Raw genomic sequence first — 17,921 nt, forward strand, 5'->3', positions numbered from 1 at the left:
TGCTTGATACAAAATTAGCATCCCCAAGATAGCAGTTCAATCAGAGAAAAATGATAAAATTATAAAGAAACCGACATGTTTATCACCTAGTTGACATGGCCCTCTGATGTACCGGCTGTTACCGCGAGCAATTTCGGACTATTAGAAAATCGCATATGTCACGTGATTGTTATCAGTGACTGGGTCAATAAAGTTCAGGTGTATTTTTGGTAACAAAGCAGTGTATAGGTGTTTATGATATGGAAAAAGATTTGACGCCCAATTTCAAAATCAATCGTCTGTCTACGGTGAAAAAAGATAAAGAAATGACAGTTATGAGGGTTTAAAGGAAAGTTAGTGTGCGATTTTTATTCAACACTACATTGCTTTCAACAAAGATTTTCGCTTCACCTTTCAATTTCTGTTTATGAGAATTGGCAGGTAATAATCATAGAAAATATACGAATATGCTAAGTATATTAGTTACGGTGACCGGTAATGACCGGAAGGAATATTTGCAATTGAAACAGAGAAATTTATCGAGAACAACGTAAAAGTGACTTTCTGTTGATATAAACATTGACGACAATAAGATGGATATTAGTTTCATTTCTATGGTAATAAGTTTTCTTTTAACATAAAATTTAATTTTTAATTACTTAATAAAAAATTTCACATCTTATTAAAATGTCAATAATTGTACTTGCTGTCAGTTTATGACACCTCAGGTGTTTCTGTTCTTACTCGGGTATGTAATTAGGACAAAATCTCCCTCTGTGACAGAGTCTATCTCAACTATTTAACACCCACTTGCAGAAAAGTCGGTAACATTTTATGTGTAAATATCGTCTTTCGTCCTCTCTCCTTCTCATATAACCTCCTTGGGATAACTATGGAAATTAAATTACAATGTGACAAAAGTTTCAGGGCTTTTAATCAGATATAAGATGCAGCTCAGACAGTTACTTGGCTGTTTATACTAATTAAAATATAACAAATTTAAAAAATGTGGCTTTTGGAGAAAACGACTGCAGAAAAAACCCACTTTCATTCACCAACTATTTAAAAAACATTTTGAGGTTTCAGCATCATTGAACATTACAACTGAGTATAATCATTCAAAGAATTTGTCTGCCTAGCTTATTGACATGTCCATGAGTTTTTTTGGGGAAATAATTTTTAGTTATTTTAACTACTTCTTTGGTTATAAATTTAGCAAGTCATTTATGCGAACCAAAAAAAAAAGGCAAACAAAATTATTATTCTATCAAAAACAAAAAAATAATTTCTGTTCTGAATTAATGGAAACTTATATATAAGACTAAAAATTATTTGGCAACAAAATATCAGCTAGTATATATGTATAATTGCATGTAATATATTGACACATTAAAGCTTGAGGAATGCACCTTGTTTCAGGGCAGCTTAGTCCCGGTGTGCCCTGCAGACCTGCCCCGCACATATGTCTCTGATGTGCCTGTAGACCAGCCTGTGAGCACCACTGTACCTGTCTATCCGTCATCAGTCTGTTCTTCAACACTGCCCAGTAAGTCTACTACCACTGTACCCTCTGTTGCACCTTACACCAAGAAAACCGTAACCACAATCCCAAGAAGGACATTCAGCAGTCCTACAATCCTTGTAAAGCATGGTCACAAAGTTCAGAGAGTGATGATGCCTGCTAAACCTGTTGCTAACACTGGAGCTATACCTTTATATAGACCTGTTGAGATGGGGGCTGGGGATGCCTCTGATGCATGTGCTCAGTACAGCTACCTTGCAACTTCACCACCTCCAGAGTTCAAATGAAAGATACTAACAATTCATGACAATTTTATTTTTTATATGCAGCATGTAATATAATTATCAGGAAAGAAATTTTAAAAGTGGGTATTTTATTGGTACATTTTGTTACATGCATATGACTTCTTTTATCCAATCCATAATCATCTGGTTTATTGCATTAAGAATCTCTTGTACTTTTAGAAATGCTTGGTTAATCCTCAAGTTAAGGCCATCTTTTTAAAACATTTTCAAGAGATGCATGTATTTTTTTTCTTGTTCAAAGAAATCTTTATTTTGATAAAATAAATGGAACTATTTTTCTTATTGTAAAAGTGTATTCGAAATTAAAAAAAAACCCGGGATAGATTATTTAAATTTGATATATTGTGTAAAGTGTTTTTTAATTTTCTCATTAGAAGGTGGTCTTAAATTGTAGGTTATAGCATGTCCATGTTTAGAAAATGTCTATAAATGGTTTTCAGCTTTTAATGTCGACTCATTTGATCTCAAGTTTATTGTGTTGTTCATTAAATGATTGTTTGAAAATATAAATGATTTCAATAAGGGTGTATTTCCTAAACAGAATTTATGTGTTATACTTTGTATTGATTAATATTTCAAAAGCTATTGACTGACCGCCTAACCTCCTTCCAAAAAACTTTACTCTTTTTTAAATGTAAACTGCAAAAAAAAAGTGGAGCTGAAAGCCAAGTATTTAATTTCCATGGAACATATTAATTTGCTGCTTTAAAATAAAATGGCACAAATCCTTTAAAGAAGCATTACAATAAACTGCCAGTGCATCTTTCTCACTTTTTTGTTTTACAAATAAAGACCTTGTGATTTTTTTGGAGTTGTTTCTTTTCATGTTGTCATTTTTTTTCAGTAAATAATATTTTCAAAGTTATGAAGATGTTTACATTCATGTTCATTGTGAAAAGAGCAAAATTGCATTTTACAAGTTTTTGATATATTATTCTTCCACAATATTAATCTTCCCTTAATTTAACTAGCATTGGATTATTCTCTTGTTACTAATAAAAATGTAAAAAAATCATCATAAAAACTTTTGGCTAAAAGAAATAACTCCAAAATAAACTTGCTAGCAGTTTGATTTATGTAGTGAGTAGATGGGTATAGTGTTTGCATCGTAATATAATAAATGTTCTACATTATTTCACTGATGACTTGGGGTGTAATAATAACATGTACTATAAATTGTTGAATTTATGTATTAAGGGGTGGAATTAAACGCTCCGTTACCTGCAGTGAGCAGAAATTGTACTGGGCTACCTGTTGATAGTCCGCAATATGTCTGCTTAGCCACAAGAATAATCTTGTATCTTCCCCTGACTAGTACACTAAAGGCACAGCATTAAACACAAACATTATAAACATGTTCTCCATTAGTAAATTTAACAATAGCAAATCATTTTATTTGTTATACTTATAAAACTTGTGCATTTCATTTGAAGAAAACTTGCTTGTCAATAGATCTTGGAATTGAAACTTTTTTAAAGGATTTGTTTCAACACTAAATGATTTTGCTGCTGTGCCTTTATTGTGTAGGAATGTAAATTATTTATGAAACTTTTTCTGTTTTTTTTGTTTTTTTTGTTTTTTTCTCAATTCATGACAGCATAATCCAGATTGTTTAGTCTTATGTTAAACATCTTAGAAGTTATGATAAACTGGAAGTTAGGTTATTTTAAATTAAAAACCAATAGCGGATTTTTATGTAACTTTTATGCTGTTGTTATTAAATTGTTGACTTTTGTTTAAAGATGTGAAGTACATTTTGTACTATATCTGTATTGAACCTTTTAACCCAAAACAAATTTACATACAACGATCATGTATTTTTTACAAATTGTTGTTTGATACACCATTTATTCTGGAAAATTGTTATTATACAACTAACTATACAAATGTTTTAATTATTGTAATCGGATATGTTTGTTAATGTATGTTCTTTACGGATAAAATTATTTTATAAGAAAACAAAACTTGTTCCAAGCTTAATATTTTTAATTGTGAAAATTATTAATTGTTTCCTGAGATGAGGTCCTCATTAAAATTCTTATTTATCTTCCCTATTGGAACGAATGAAAGTAAAAATAATCAAAAACTTGTCAAAAGTAAATTCTGAATTTTAGAAGGTATTGTTTTTGCAGGCAGTATGTTTCATTTTGTCTTGGGGTCATCAGTTTTGAAAAGAACTTGTATATTTATATGAACTTTTCTTGATTGTCATTTTTGTGTCTTACAAGATCATTCCCATTTTTGTACATGTTCATTACAATGCTTTAAAAATTGTTATGTACATTATATGATTCTATGCATAATGGAGAAGTGCCTTGTATAACATGTAAATTTACAGAAACTTTGTACTTTTGTATGATATGATTGTTTGATGTATGTATTGTTTGGTATCAGTGTCATCTTTTTATTTTTGAGATTTCAAATAATGCATTACAACCACTCATAGTGTGTTGTAACTTTAAAATATATGAAAAACTTGGGAAAAAAATGTAGAAAAACATGATGTAATGTAACAGTAGACTTAATTAAGATTGTATTATGTATAGTTATTGACAATTATTATGAATATAGACCACTGCGTGGCAGCTACACTGGATATTGGTTCTAGCTGACACAGAGAGAGGTTGTAAAATTTTGTAGTAGAAAATTAGAGTTCAAACTTTATTATTATATGTTGGGAATTGACCTGTTTTCAAAAAAAGTCTCGGAATGTTAAAGAAGATTAAAAAAAAAAAACCCATCTCGTACAGGAAAAAGAGTTGTTGATTACTTAAGTTTAAAAAAAAGAGATTGTTGATTGGATATATATATACATATAAGCTATTATTCAATTATGACCCACTATTACGACACAAGACCATAATTTTCAAGAATTTTGTTTTAAAAGTAAAGTAAATCACAAATACTGTGTTTTGACAGTGTATGACAACTAATTTATTGATGTGTATGGCAGCCTGCATTTACAACCTCTCTGCTTCAGCTAGAACCACTATCCAATGTCACTCCCATACAGTGAAGATATGTTTTACACAAATAATGTCAGAATTCAGAAATAGCTATTCATCACAGATTTGTTTTACAGTATTAAGGTGTTAAGATTATTGTCTAGTCCATTGTTAAGGTGCTATTTTAAGTTTGGAAAATTTTCTGATGTTGTGAAATATATATCAACCGTCCAAAAAGACCAGCAATTGTTTTTGTTGCATGGACTTTTTGAACCGTCCAAAATCTGACAATCAAACTATATTAAGAATTTATATTTTTTTTTTATTTATATGTAGTGTTAGTATACCTCTGGTTTATGAATGCTTGTTGTGTGTAATTGTCTCATTTCATGAGAATATAGTCTTGTCCTTTTTTACTGAATAGATGACCTCCAAACAATTGAATTGGGTTAGACTTTCTTCTAAGATTAACTGTTTAAAGAGTTAAGCCCCTAGGAAATATTAATTATATATAAATTTGCATGACACGTACATTTCCAGTTGGTTTGTTATGAAATTTTTACCATAGATTCAGTGTTCGTCCATCAGAAATAGGTTGCTCTTTGACTAATACAATAAAATGACATTATGGGTAACATGGTCTCAACAAGCAATAATGATACATCTATATACTTCAATAATTGATTATGCAACCAAAATACCTCACTGGGAACTGATTTTTGATCTTTAATAGTTGAAATAATAATTAGTGATGTGGGCCAAGTCAATAAGACAGTAATTGAAAGTCGACATCTTTTTTAACCAACTTTAGTTAGCTTCTGCACTCTCTTGACAAATATTTTAGTGTGCATGGTTAAGCTTTAAATTTCAAGATAAATCTACTTTAATGTGTCCTTGAACTTTAAAGTGCCCTTGAACCTCAAGTACTAGAGTCAAAAAAGCATTATTTTGTTCAGTGAAATTGGACATGTGACACAGTGAGCTAATTGAATATGGTTCATTGTTCAGTTTAGATGAGGGTTTAATTCTGTTATGGCATATAAACTCAGGGTTTGTCTTAACTAGAGGTATAATATTGGTTGTGTGTTGTTGTGTTTGTCATTATTTTGATGTATATTTTGGTTTAAGTTATTTTGTTGGCATAATTTATTAAACATTTTGTTTTTTCCCTTGAATGTGAGATATCCCATTCATTCATTTATATTTTTTTATATTTCATGTTTTTAAAAATGTTTAAACATATTTTTTTTGTTTTAGAAAATATATTTCTATATATACATCATCCTCATATCTATTCACCTTAATTTTTTGTAAAATTTGATGAAATTTCCACTATTATACAAATAAAGAGAAAAATATCATTTATAATCAGTTGAAGCAAGGCCTGACTTGTGCTGCAATAGCTTTGTCTGTAAAGACCGCCCTCTGGCAGACAAAATTAATTTTATCAAATATTTACCTCAACTACATTTAAGACTTTTTAGGGTAAAATTTTCCTTCAGATAAATTTGTTTATTACAGAATAATCAAACGCCTGAATCATATTTTAAAAGGAAATAGTGCTTGGTAATATATTTTGTAATTTGTATCTAAAGAAAGGCAATTGAATAGGGGGTAACTTTCATATAAAGAAAGGCAATTGAGTAGGGGGTAACTTTCATATAAAGAAACTAAGTGTCTATTAAGATTGATATGTTTTACTTATTATACTTTTGTGCTTATACTATGTCTTTGAAATCCTATGTACATTCCACATTTTAATGATTAATGTATAAAAACCATAATAAAAATATTTTGAATTTGTATTTCAGTGTGAAAATCAGTATACTATATGGAGAAAAATAATTGTCATTTCTTTGCATTTCGTATAAAATCATAAAAAAAAAAGATTTAATGTTATGATGGGAATTGCACCTTGATTAAAAGAAATGCTCAGATATTTTCTTTTTCTTCATAAACTGAGTTGTCTTGTCATATTGTCACAGGGTATCATTAGCCTTACTGGCACATCTTATTGCTTAACCCTGTTTGTGTGAAAATCATGTGTATGTATGTACTATGTATGGTCAAGTAATAAATGTCTTGTCTATTTTGTTTGTTATCACTAAAGCCATTAGGTCTAAAAGAACAGGCAACACTATCTAAGGTTAATTTTGCTGAAGGAACTGCAACTTTGGCTTTAGTGCACTTGACAAAATAAAAAAAAGAACGAAAATTTACAGAACAAAAATGTATTTTGCCAAAAGCAAATCAAATATTAGGTATGATGAACCACCATCTTTTGACAAATATTCAAATCATTGACTATTATTAGGTAAGATTGACCTCCAGCTGTATTAGAAAAAAAATCTCAAGAACATTAGGTAGAATGGACCAATTACTTTGTTAGAAAACATGTACATTATTTCAGCATGCATCATGCAGCATAGCCTGACCATTTGAATAACCTTGCACTAGCTAAACTTGTGAAATATGAAATTGACCAGCCAAAACTGTTTGTGGTGAATATAAAAAAATGGCCTTCAACAATGAGCAAATCTCATATCAAAGTCTGCTATAAAAGGCCCAGAAATGACAAAACGTAAAACAAGTTGCTGCCTTGGCATTGGAAGTGGCAAAATACACTTGGTATGATTTCAAAAGGTTTTCCATTGCAAATGACCTTTATAACAACTATTTCATGAAGTCTTTAACCGTGAATATTTGACATGTTTTACCTGTCACTGAATTTAAGATTGAAAAAAAGTTCGAGGTTTCCCTACAGCTACATGCATCCAACAAAAATAAGGTAAAGGTCGGATGTCAAACGAGTGCACCCTGCACTTCACAACATAGCCTTATAAATTTGAGTACCGGTACAAAACAAATTTAAGATTGATTACCTTCAGTGTTACTGAGAAACTGATTGAATATAAAGAAGGATATAAATTGATAAATGGGCCATTATAGTTGGGTCCAAGGTCAGTTCAACCCATTCATGACTTTCAAACCTTGCAATAGAATCTATAGACAAAATGTAGCTGACTTCCAGTAACTGAAAAGGGTGACTTGAACCGAAAATGTTCTTAAATGAACAATAAAATTTAGGTCGATGCCAGCTGAATTGAATAATGAGGTTCTTCAGAATTCTCTCTTGTGCATCTTGCAATGGTTCTAATCACTAAATACAGTACCTAAAGTAAATGGGGAAGAAAAAAATTGAATTGAATTGAACAAAGAAAAAGGTAAAAGTCATTATAGAGTCCCCAATTTGAGAGAAATAACTATGACTGGAAAATGTAAGAACATTTCAATTCCGAAATTTTTAATTGAAGGACAAGATGAAGATTATTGCACTAGAGAAATCCTGCAAATAGAGCCACACTAACCTGATCTAAAACCAAAGATGAACTTTGATGCTGGTGTCAGTCCTAACCCCCTGGCTAAGAGTTTGCTACAAACGGAGCACCAAGAAATGTATACCATTATAAATGCACCATCCTAAATTTGATCACAACTGAGAATTTTTCACAAATTTCACAGATAAAATTGAGAATGGAAATGAGGAATATGACATAACATGACTTGATTATGCAAAAGCAGTTACTGTCGAGTGTGCGACTTTTGAGTTTTGAGTTTTGGTCTATTTTTCTAAAACAATATGCAATAGGTCAACTATATTTGGTGTATGGAAATGTTTTATGATCTATATGTCAGTCGCACATGTTTTATTTTTTCATGGTTCATTGGTTAACAATAAATTTTCTTGGTTAAGTTTATGTTACAGTTGTAATAAAGCCTATCAACATAATATTAATGATTAGTAAAGAAGGCGAGACATTTCAGCGTGTACACTCTTGTTTAGTTCTTATGTATCGTTACCCCACTGTCACTGGTTTAAGAGCTTTCTCATATCCCAACTACATTTGTACATTCCTAATATGTGTGCATGTCTCATGCCAGAAGGTTGTATTCCAATGATTGTAAGGCAGCCTTGTCCTTGGAACTTTGTTGGATACAGTGGCAGATCCAGAAATTTTCATAAGTGGGGGCCCACTGACTGACCTAAGAGGGGGCCCGCTCCAGTCACGCTTCAGTGATTCCCTATATAAGCAACCAAATTTTTCCCCAAAAAGGGGGGGCATGGGCCCCCCCTAAATCCGCCACTGGGATAGTTTTCACATTGGCAAGCCTGTCACATCTCCTTCATTTTATTATATTAAAGCAAAATATACAACATATCTTTCATATTTTATTGTCTTAAATAAAACATATCTGATATCACAGATAACCAGTAAATATTATAACTCAAAAACATATCACAAGTTGGCACCACGTTTGGTTCAGCAGGTTGGAATGAAAATGTTGGTTATATATAATAAAAATCAAATTCACATTACATTACATATAAAAAAAATATTGTGAATCCTACATGTAAAATATTTTAAGTAATAATAAAAAATAAATAAATAAACAAATCATAATTTTAAAAGATAGTTTTCAACAAACACAAAATTCAGCAGTATTAAAAGACATTTACAAGATCAGACTATAAAGTTATAAACAAGTAAAGCTATCACAGTTCAGCAAGAATGGTTTGTCATTAAGCACAATTATTACATACAATTTTGTTTTCTATTTAGAAAGTCTGGTTTACAAAAAATCTTCAAATGTCTGACTGGAACCCAGTTTACACCTCTTACTGGAGGCCGCCTCAGGGTCAAGTTTTAACTGTTTTAAGATTTACATTTTATCATTTCATAAAGATTTAGAACTTATCACAGAGTCAATCCAATTCTTTTTTCTATTTTGCATAAACAGCAGTGAAAAATACTGAAATCTTCCAAACTTATAAACTAATACAAATATCATTATTTCTGATTGCTGCTCAGACTACTTGACAAAAATACTCTATGCTGGCACCAAAAACTTGCTGGATCAAATGTTGGTAAAGGCAGATTTGTTACCAGATAATTATCACCATGACTACGAGGATCATCAGAGCAGTAAACTGGACAGTCATATAATGCATATTTTCTTGTAAACTTGGACGGAGAACTGACATCAACTGGTTTTAACCAGATATAAGGCATACTATGAGCTTGTTGATTTTCAGAATCATTTTCCATTAAAATGGCTCGTGTGGAATCCCATAATGCATTGTGCAATCGTAAACCTGTGATGTATACCCCATCTTTAGGTGGTACAGAAGGTTTAATTCCTGTTGGCATCACCTGGAAAAGACAAAAAATACTTTTGAGATGTTTGGATTTATTATTATTACTGTTATTATCATTGTTGTATATTTTATAGTAATTGCTAAATTGTTAAATAAAAACAAACTAAATGAAGAATGTGTCCATGGAACACAGATGATGCCCCTGCTTGCATATACCATTATAAAGGGACATAACTCAAGTGAAAATGATACAACCAAAATTTGAACTTGATCTGTGTTTTGTAGTAATAAGCATGATGTATAAATTTCATAACATTTGGTTGAGGCAAACTGAAGTTAAAGAAACTAATTTTGAGACATACCCATGCAAAAACTTAATACATCTCTGTTGTGGCTAGGACATACACATTGAGTGTCATTGGAAAATACTACTTTTTGCACAACTCACAATTATATTTTCCCCATTTCAATTCTCAATTTTATTATCATCCCAATGACAGATATCATTCTTCTTCTCTCATTCTTGTAAGAGACCACACACTTTGTAGAGATACTCAGTGTAATTTTAATTTTAGAATTAGAGGAGGATGTATAAACAGTTTCAGTATTTTTTTTCAAAATTTGTAATAATGGTAAAAACATAAAAAGTGATAATCTATGTTTTCATTTGACAGAACAAGAATGTTCCATCACTTCTTCCTATACATCAATGGTGTTTATCATCCCTGGAGACACTACATCAGATATAACAGCCACATATATATGTCTCTGGTTATAACTACATAACAATATATCAATTATCTGGAATTGTCATTTAGTTTTCTCTCCTTTACAAAGTGTCTATTCTATTTATTAGATAGATTTGATATAAGCATGATACCTATGTTTTTTGGCTACAGTGTGTATGGTATAGTTGTAAGTTTGGTGTAATTTTCTGCCTCGTTATGTACCTATTCTTATCGTTTGGAATTATGTACTTAAGTCTAATCACTGTGGATTAATGGGAATCTGTTTTACAGTTCAAGGTTAACTGTCAGGGACTTACAGAATTTGTGCCAAACATCATCTGACAAGCTTCACGTTCTATATAGGAATATCTATTGGCTTGTGTTCTCATAAAATGTTCAGAAACAAGAATGTGTCCCAAGTACATGGATGCCCCATCCCCATCCCCACTATCATTTTCTATGTTTAGTGGACCGTGAAAATGGGATAAAATCTCTAATTTGGCATTAAAATTAGAAGATCTTTTCAGAGGGATCATGTTTATTAAGTTTCAGTTCGATTGGACTTCAACTTCATCAAAAACTACCTCAACCAAAAACTTTAACCTGAACTGGGACGAACGGACAAATGGAATAAGGGATGAACGAACGGACGGATGAACGGACACACAGACCCAAGTTTCAAGTTTCAAATATAAACAATGTTTTAAAAGAATATTGATGGGGTAAAGTGGATTTAGGAAAGGGGGAGGGGCGGTTTTTAAAAGCACATTTAGAAGAGGTTATTTGATGTCAAAGGACTGGAGTATTGCTGTCTGTTAAAAAATATAAGGGTTGCATTTAAATATCTACATTAAAGACAGACAGACTTTAAATTTTATCAAGACAACCATCTGTGGCCTGCACATGATGTATGCTTAGCTTAGAGGCTTTAAGACTTTCATAGCATCATTGGATCTTTAATTTGGAATTCATTTCATAAACCACTAATTGTCTTTTCAACATCTTAAACTTACAACTGTTTGTGCAAATGAGTTGAAATATATCATCAGTTGATCCATGTTAAGAAATAAATTTGTTTCACAACTTTGAAACAATTGGTCCATTGATAAGCACAGTTAATGATTAATATTAAGTGACATGTTGATATTTTAAAAATCTATGACACTACTGTAAAGACAAAAAAAACTAAAATTGGAATTGTTTTGTTTGATCCCTAAAGCAGCATAGAAAACACAGGTTGCTCCACTATGTAGTACACTATAAATATGTAAAGTAAAAGTTCTATAACATTGTCTGGTGTAATCATAACAAATAAAAACTTATGATCAATGTTGTGTGGGAATAATTAGATTAACAGATTCTTTGTGGTTTAATTATAGAACAAGGAACAGAAGATAAAATGAAGTAAATAATCTGATGGTAGCTATTGTTAGGACAAGCCAATATTTTTTTCTGGTATCACATCATTATCTGATAATTACTTTTCCTTGATTCCAATGTGAATTAATCTTCAATTTGTTCAACTTAAATTGCTTAAATCTACTTCATTTGAATTCTGTTGCATAGATGTCTCACTGGCATCTATACAAATCTGACCACATCTCCTTATTTCATAAGTATTCTTTAAAAGTAATTTTCATTGATTTACTGTAAATAATATACTAGGTAAGCATAAGTATATTTATTAAGGAAACATAATTTGAACATGTTTATTAAAACTTAACTTTAAGGTATCTGTATGGCATGGTACTTGTAGAATACTTTTTTTTTATTTTGTTGGAACCAGAAAAAAAGATTTTTTTAAATGACACCAATTGGTAACAATAAAGTTCAACAGTTTGACAAAAATCCACATTTCATGGAAAATGAAATTTTATAAATATTTTCTTACATCAACAGTGGTTTTGTAGGTCTGGAGAGTGACTGAGTCGAAAGACAAAAATGCAACCAAGTTTGGTTGTTTGGTAAGAACATCATTTATGATTTAGAAAAAAGATACATCAAAGATAACTGTCATCAATTTAGTTCCAATTAAGCACAAGTAATTCAAGACGAGATTTTGAAAAAATTCAATGAACCACAACTTAATACCAAAAAATATTGTCTAAATAAGTAAAAACATAGTGTTGCAATTTGTTTTCTTCAACAGTCAGAACATAATTGTTCCAGTTAGTTGTCTAAACTAGTTAAAACATATTGTTCCAGTTTGTTGTCTAAAACAGTTAAAAGATCATGCACAAGTTAAAATACTCAAAATATATGCCTCTGGCCTATGTTAGTCTTGTATTATTTTTAATTTTAGTTTCTTGTATACAATTTGGAGTTTAGTATGGCGTTCATTATCTCTGAACTAGTATATATATTTGTTTAGGGGCCAGCTGAAGGACGCCTCCAGGTGCGGGAATTACTGGCTGCATTGAAGACATGTTGGTGACCTTCTGCTGTTGTCTGTTCTATGGTAGGGTTGTTGTCTCTTTGACACATTCCCCATTTCCATTTTCAATTTTATTCAGTTGGTTGTCCACAATAGTCAAAACATTGTGTTCTATCTAAGCTGTCAAAAGATTGTGTTCCAGTTTATTTTCTTAAACAGTCAAAATATAACAGTTGAGTTATAAGTTTTTAGTCTTGTCTACGTTACAGTCAAAACATTGTGTTCCATTTTGTTGTCTAACTTAGTCTAAGATTGTGTTCCATTTTGTTGTCTACCTTAATTAGTCTGAGATTGTGTTCCATTTTGTTGTCTAACTTAGTCTGAGATTGTGTTCCATTTTGTTGTCTAACTTAGTCTAAGATTGTGTTCCATTTTGTTGACTACCTTAGTCTAAGATTGTATTCCATTTTGTTGTCTAACTTAGTCTAAGATTGTGTTCCATTTTGTTGTCTAACTCAGTCTAAGATTGTGTTCCAGTTTGTTGTCTAACTTAGTCTAAGATTGTGTTCCATTTTGTTGTCTAACTCAGTCTAAGATTGTGTTCCAGTTTGTTGTCTACGTGAATCATAACATTGTGTTCTAGTCAATAGTATTTGTTAGTTTTCTAAACTAGTCAATACATAGTGTTTCAGTTTATTGTCTACAACAGTCAAAATATATTCAGATAACATGAGGAATATTGGAATATCCAATTAATTCAAATGTTCATTGTTACTTAATAAGAATATTAAAATTAAATTAAATTTCAATTATAATGGAGTGGTGAAGAGGCTTTATTTAAGTTATACATGTAGTACCGAAAAATCATCTATGTAAAATCCGAACAGAAAATAAAACCATTGAAGTATCCTGGATAAAGTTCCTGCTGATTCCTGACAGACAAATTAAGTGACAAAGCATGTAGTGAATGTAAACATCATTAAACAAATCTCTAATGATTATAACAAATTTATAGAAATACCAAGACAATGTTCACCAACAATTGATGATGATGCTTACAACAATGTACCTCTACAAAAATAATACAACAATTGTAATCTTGTCTTGTTTCATTATTTCTTATGTTTCTATGATAATGATCTACATATCTGTCTCCATGGGGGATCTACAGGAGATCGTTTCTCAAAGTTAAAGAGAAATTTATTTCTTCACAGAGCAGGCTATCAGTTGGAGTTATATCAAAGAGCTTTTAATAGCATATCTCATAACAATGCATCAACTTCCCCATAAAAAAGTCTGTTCCACTAAAATTCTCATAAGGAATACTGCCATATTGAACAGTCTTATAATGATTGACCATACAAATAGAATTGTGCTTAGATAACTCCATATTGTTGAAATCATTAACCCTACTTAGACCAGAATAATTTTCTTCAAAAATAATCTTGAATTCAGCATACAAGTAAAAATTTCTAACAGGAGTGGTACATACAATGAATGCCCTTGTCCTCCCTGGCTTCTTTCATGATAAGTACAAGTCAGGTATGAGGAGTAGTTTTTGTACAGCCTTAAAATTTGTTTTGAGAGGGAAGGATTTTATAAAAACTAATTTTATGAAACAAACATAAACACCATCACTACAGGTATTTAAATTGATTACAAGATAAGTCACCAAGTTATACTTCAATCCAGTTTACAATGCAACAGTTATGAAATATCAAAGAAAATATACATTCTCATTTAATCAAATCAAATTTTTTGTTAAAGAAATTATTGATGAAATCTTTTTGCAATTGCAATTTAGAACTATGATATTAAAGTGAAATAAGAGAAGATATTATCTTTTGAACTTTTCAAGATTAACATATAAACGTTTTAGTAGAGCTGGCAAATTGATATAACAAATGCTTCTAAAAATAAGATACAATTCTAAAACTTTTTTTCTCACTATTATATAAATTATCTATTTTAATTGAAATAACAGACTTTACATAAATACTTCAAAGTGTTTAAAGTGTTCCGAGATATAAATCTTCTTTCTTTAATCTGTACAAGCAGTGATGTAGTGATCTGGTACTGGCTAATTGGAGATCATCCAGTAGAATTGTTAAATAATCACAAAACCATACATCAGAAACACCGGGAGGAATTATTGAAAAGCATAAGAATAAATGCTGAGATTGAAAAGAAATTTATATGTTTTGTGTCTTTCTCCTTATCAAAATTACTTTTATTTAAAAAAAAAAAAAGAACTAAACTTTTTATTTTTTTATTTATTGAAAATGAAAGAATAATAGTCCACTAAGAATTATATCCAATTGCTTGAAGTAATTCTTACTGACTACATGTAGTAAAGAATCCAGTCATATCTAAAACATCTAACAGTTTTGACATTACGACAATAATTGAATTACATAATAATTTCTATTTACTGTAGGGGAGGGAATTAAGCTTGGTTAATAATCCAAGTATAATAATTTTCTTTGACTAATTGTTTCTAGATATTTTCTCTAATTATGTTATTAAAATATTGGAAAGAGGTAAAATGTTCATGTCAATCCAAACTGAACACTTCTTTTTTATAATAAAATACCATTTTGATTACACAGACAAACACTTCATGTCTATTATCTATCCTATTCCTGGGAAGTATCAATCATATAGGGAAGAGAGGGATACGTATAAGCTATAATTTCTGCATTTTTGGGCATTTTTTTATACCATGTTTAATATTTCAAAGAAAAAACTAGTTTGAATCATTTTTAACAAGTGAAACTGCGAGCTACTGCTCACTGATGATACCCCTGCCGCAAGTGGATAATATTAATAGTGTAAAAATATGCAACTGTTCGGTAAACAGGAAGTTGTCGAGTGATGAATCTGAAAACGCATCACACAGTATAGCTGACTTATATAAATCATGAAACCAAATTTCAGAAATCCTTGTATTGTAGTTCCTGAGAAAAATGTGACGAAAATTTTCAACTTGGCTATCATGTGTAAAATCATACAAGTGTTTGGTAAACAGGAAGTTGTCAAGTGATCAATCTGAAAACGCATCAGACAGTATAACTGACTTAGATAAACCCTGAAACAAAATTTCAGAAATCCTTGTATTGTAGTTCCTGAGAAAAATGCGACGAAAAATATTCATGGGACGGACGGACGGACGGACTGACTGACGGAAGGACAGACAGAGGTAAAACAGTATACCCCCCCTTTTTTAAAGCGGGGGTATAATTATTATTTTTATCAGAATATTTTTTTTCAGATGTGTATTTTCCCTTTAGTTATTTTTGCGAAATGTGACTATGGTGACGTTACATTCAAGTGATTTTTTGCAAAAAAACAAAAAAAAAATCAATAGGGCTGTTAGTTTTCTCATTTAAATTGTTTTTCATTGTTATTTCACGGCTTTTATAGCTGATTATGGTATGTGGTATGGGTTTGCTCATCGTTGAAAGCCATATGGTGACCTAAAGTTGTTAATTTTGTGTCATTTTGGTCTATCGTTGAGAGTTGTCTCATTGGCAATCATACCACATCTTCTTTTCTTATATTGTGATATTCAGATATCATAATCATATCACATTATTAATATTTAAAGTTTTGTAATGAAAAAAAAAGTATTGACAAACAGACATAAAGCCAATGGGAGATAATTCTTATTGTTTGTATTTTTTTATTCAAAAAAGTTTAATGGGAGCATTCAGACAGAAAGGCAAGTAACCAAGTTTTTATTGTTTGTAATTTTTATATGACCGCAAAAATTAAAAAATTTTTGGTCGTATATATTGATATCACGTTGTCTTAGTCTGCAACGTCAGCGCTGCCTGTATTCCGGATAATAACTTTTAAATAAGTAAAAAGAAATCAATAAAATTTTAACACAATGTTTATAACCACAAAAGGAAACTTGGGATTGATTTTGGGGGTTATGGTCCAAAAGGGGCCAAAAACAGCATTTATCTAGTTTCAGGACAAAAAGTTGTGTATTAGTAATTCAATTGTTCTGATATTGTACCACAATGTTTAATACCATAAGTAGAAGGTTAGGATTTATTTTAAGGGGTTATTGGGAAAACAGTCTAGGAATTCAGGGCAAAAAAGAGGCCAAAAACAAGCATTTTTCTAGTTTCGAGATAATAACTTGTGTGTAACTGTATGGATCTCTGTGACATTGTACCACAAGGTTCCATATAACACAGGGAAGGCATGAAATCAGTTTGGGGTTAATGTTTCCGAATATGTATGAATAAGGGGCAAAAAAGAAGCATTTTTCTAGTTTACAGACGATAACAAGTGTATGGATCTCTATAATTATTTACAAGAAGGTTTAATACCACTAAAGGAAGGTTGGGATTGATTTTTGGGGTTATGGTCCCAATAGTATAGGAATTAGGGACCAAAAAGGGGGACCAAAATAATCATTTTTGTAGTTTTCAAACAATAACTTATAACAGGCTATTATTTGAACTTGGAATTATTTTTAATTATGGAATTCACATAATTTCTTGTGTTTAATTTTTTTTATAAATTCCATGTTTATTTTGTATTATGATCTTTTGAGCGGTTATATATAATAACACTTTCCATACAATGTATTTTGGTTAGATAGTGTTGTGCGCGGCACAGTACATTCTATTGAAAATATACTATTTTCTTTGTAATAGAAAGTGTTGTGTGCAGCACAGAACATTTCAGTACAGAACAATCATGGAATTTTTTTAAAATTTCAATAACAAGAAATCAAGCAAATTCCATAGTTAAAAATAATTCCAAGTTCAAATAATAGACTGTTTTATGTTTAAGTGTATGAATCTCTCTGAAATTAAACCACAAGTTTCCATACCATGAAGGGATTGTTAGTATTGACTTTGGGGGGTTATGACTCAAAATGTTTCGGAATT

General features: G+C 30.8%; 2 protein-coding genes across 10 annotated transcripts in view; one reads left to right on the forward strand and one right to left on the reverse strand.

Annotated features, from left to right (window-relative positions):
• LOC139513729 (protein boule-like) overlaps positions 1–6,841 on the forward strand; it is a 28,060-nt gene extending 21,219 nt beyond the window's left edge. Inside the window, exon 11 of the mRNA XM_071302484.1 lies at positions 1,399–6,841. Within this exon, the coding sequence (XP_071158585.1) occupies positions 1,399–1,788 (390 nt within the window). The 3' untranslated portion in view covers positions 1,789–6,841. The remainder of the gene's footprint in view (positions 1–1,398) is intronic.
• A 2,128-nt stretch (positions 6,842–8,969) lies between these two features.
• The window catches only part of LOC139513727 (dynein heavy chain domain-containing protein 1-like), a 109,242-nt gene continuing 100,290 nt past the window's right edge, over positions 8,970–17,921 (reverse strand). For 8 of the 9 annotated variants that reach the window (XM_071302482.1, XM_071302480.1, XM_071302477.1 and 5 more), the window contains one exon: positions 8,970–9,964. In XM_071302482.1, the coding sequence (XP_071158583.1) occupies positions 9,602–9,964 (363 nt within the window). In that variant the 3' untranslated portion in view covers positions 8,970–9,601. The remainder of the gene's footprint in view (positions 9,965–17,921) is intronic. The other variant, XM_071302481.1, reaches the window with a different exon arrangement.

This window comes from Mytilus edulis, chromosome 2, assembly GCF_963676685.1.
Source record: "Mytilus edulis chromosome 2, xbMytEdul2.2, whole genome shotgun sequence".
Classification (NCBI taxonomy): domain Eukaryota; kingdom Metazoa; phylum Mollusca; class Bivalvia; order Mytilida; family Mytilidae; genus Mytilus; species Mytilus edulis.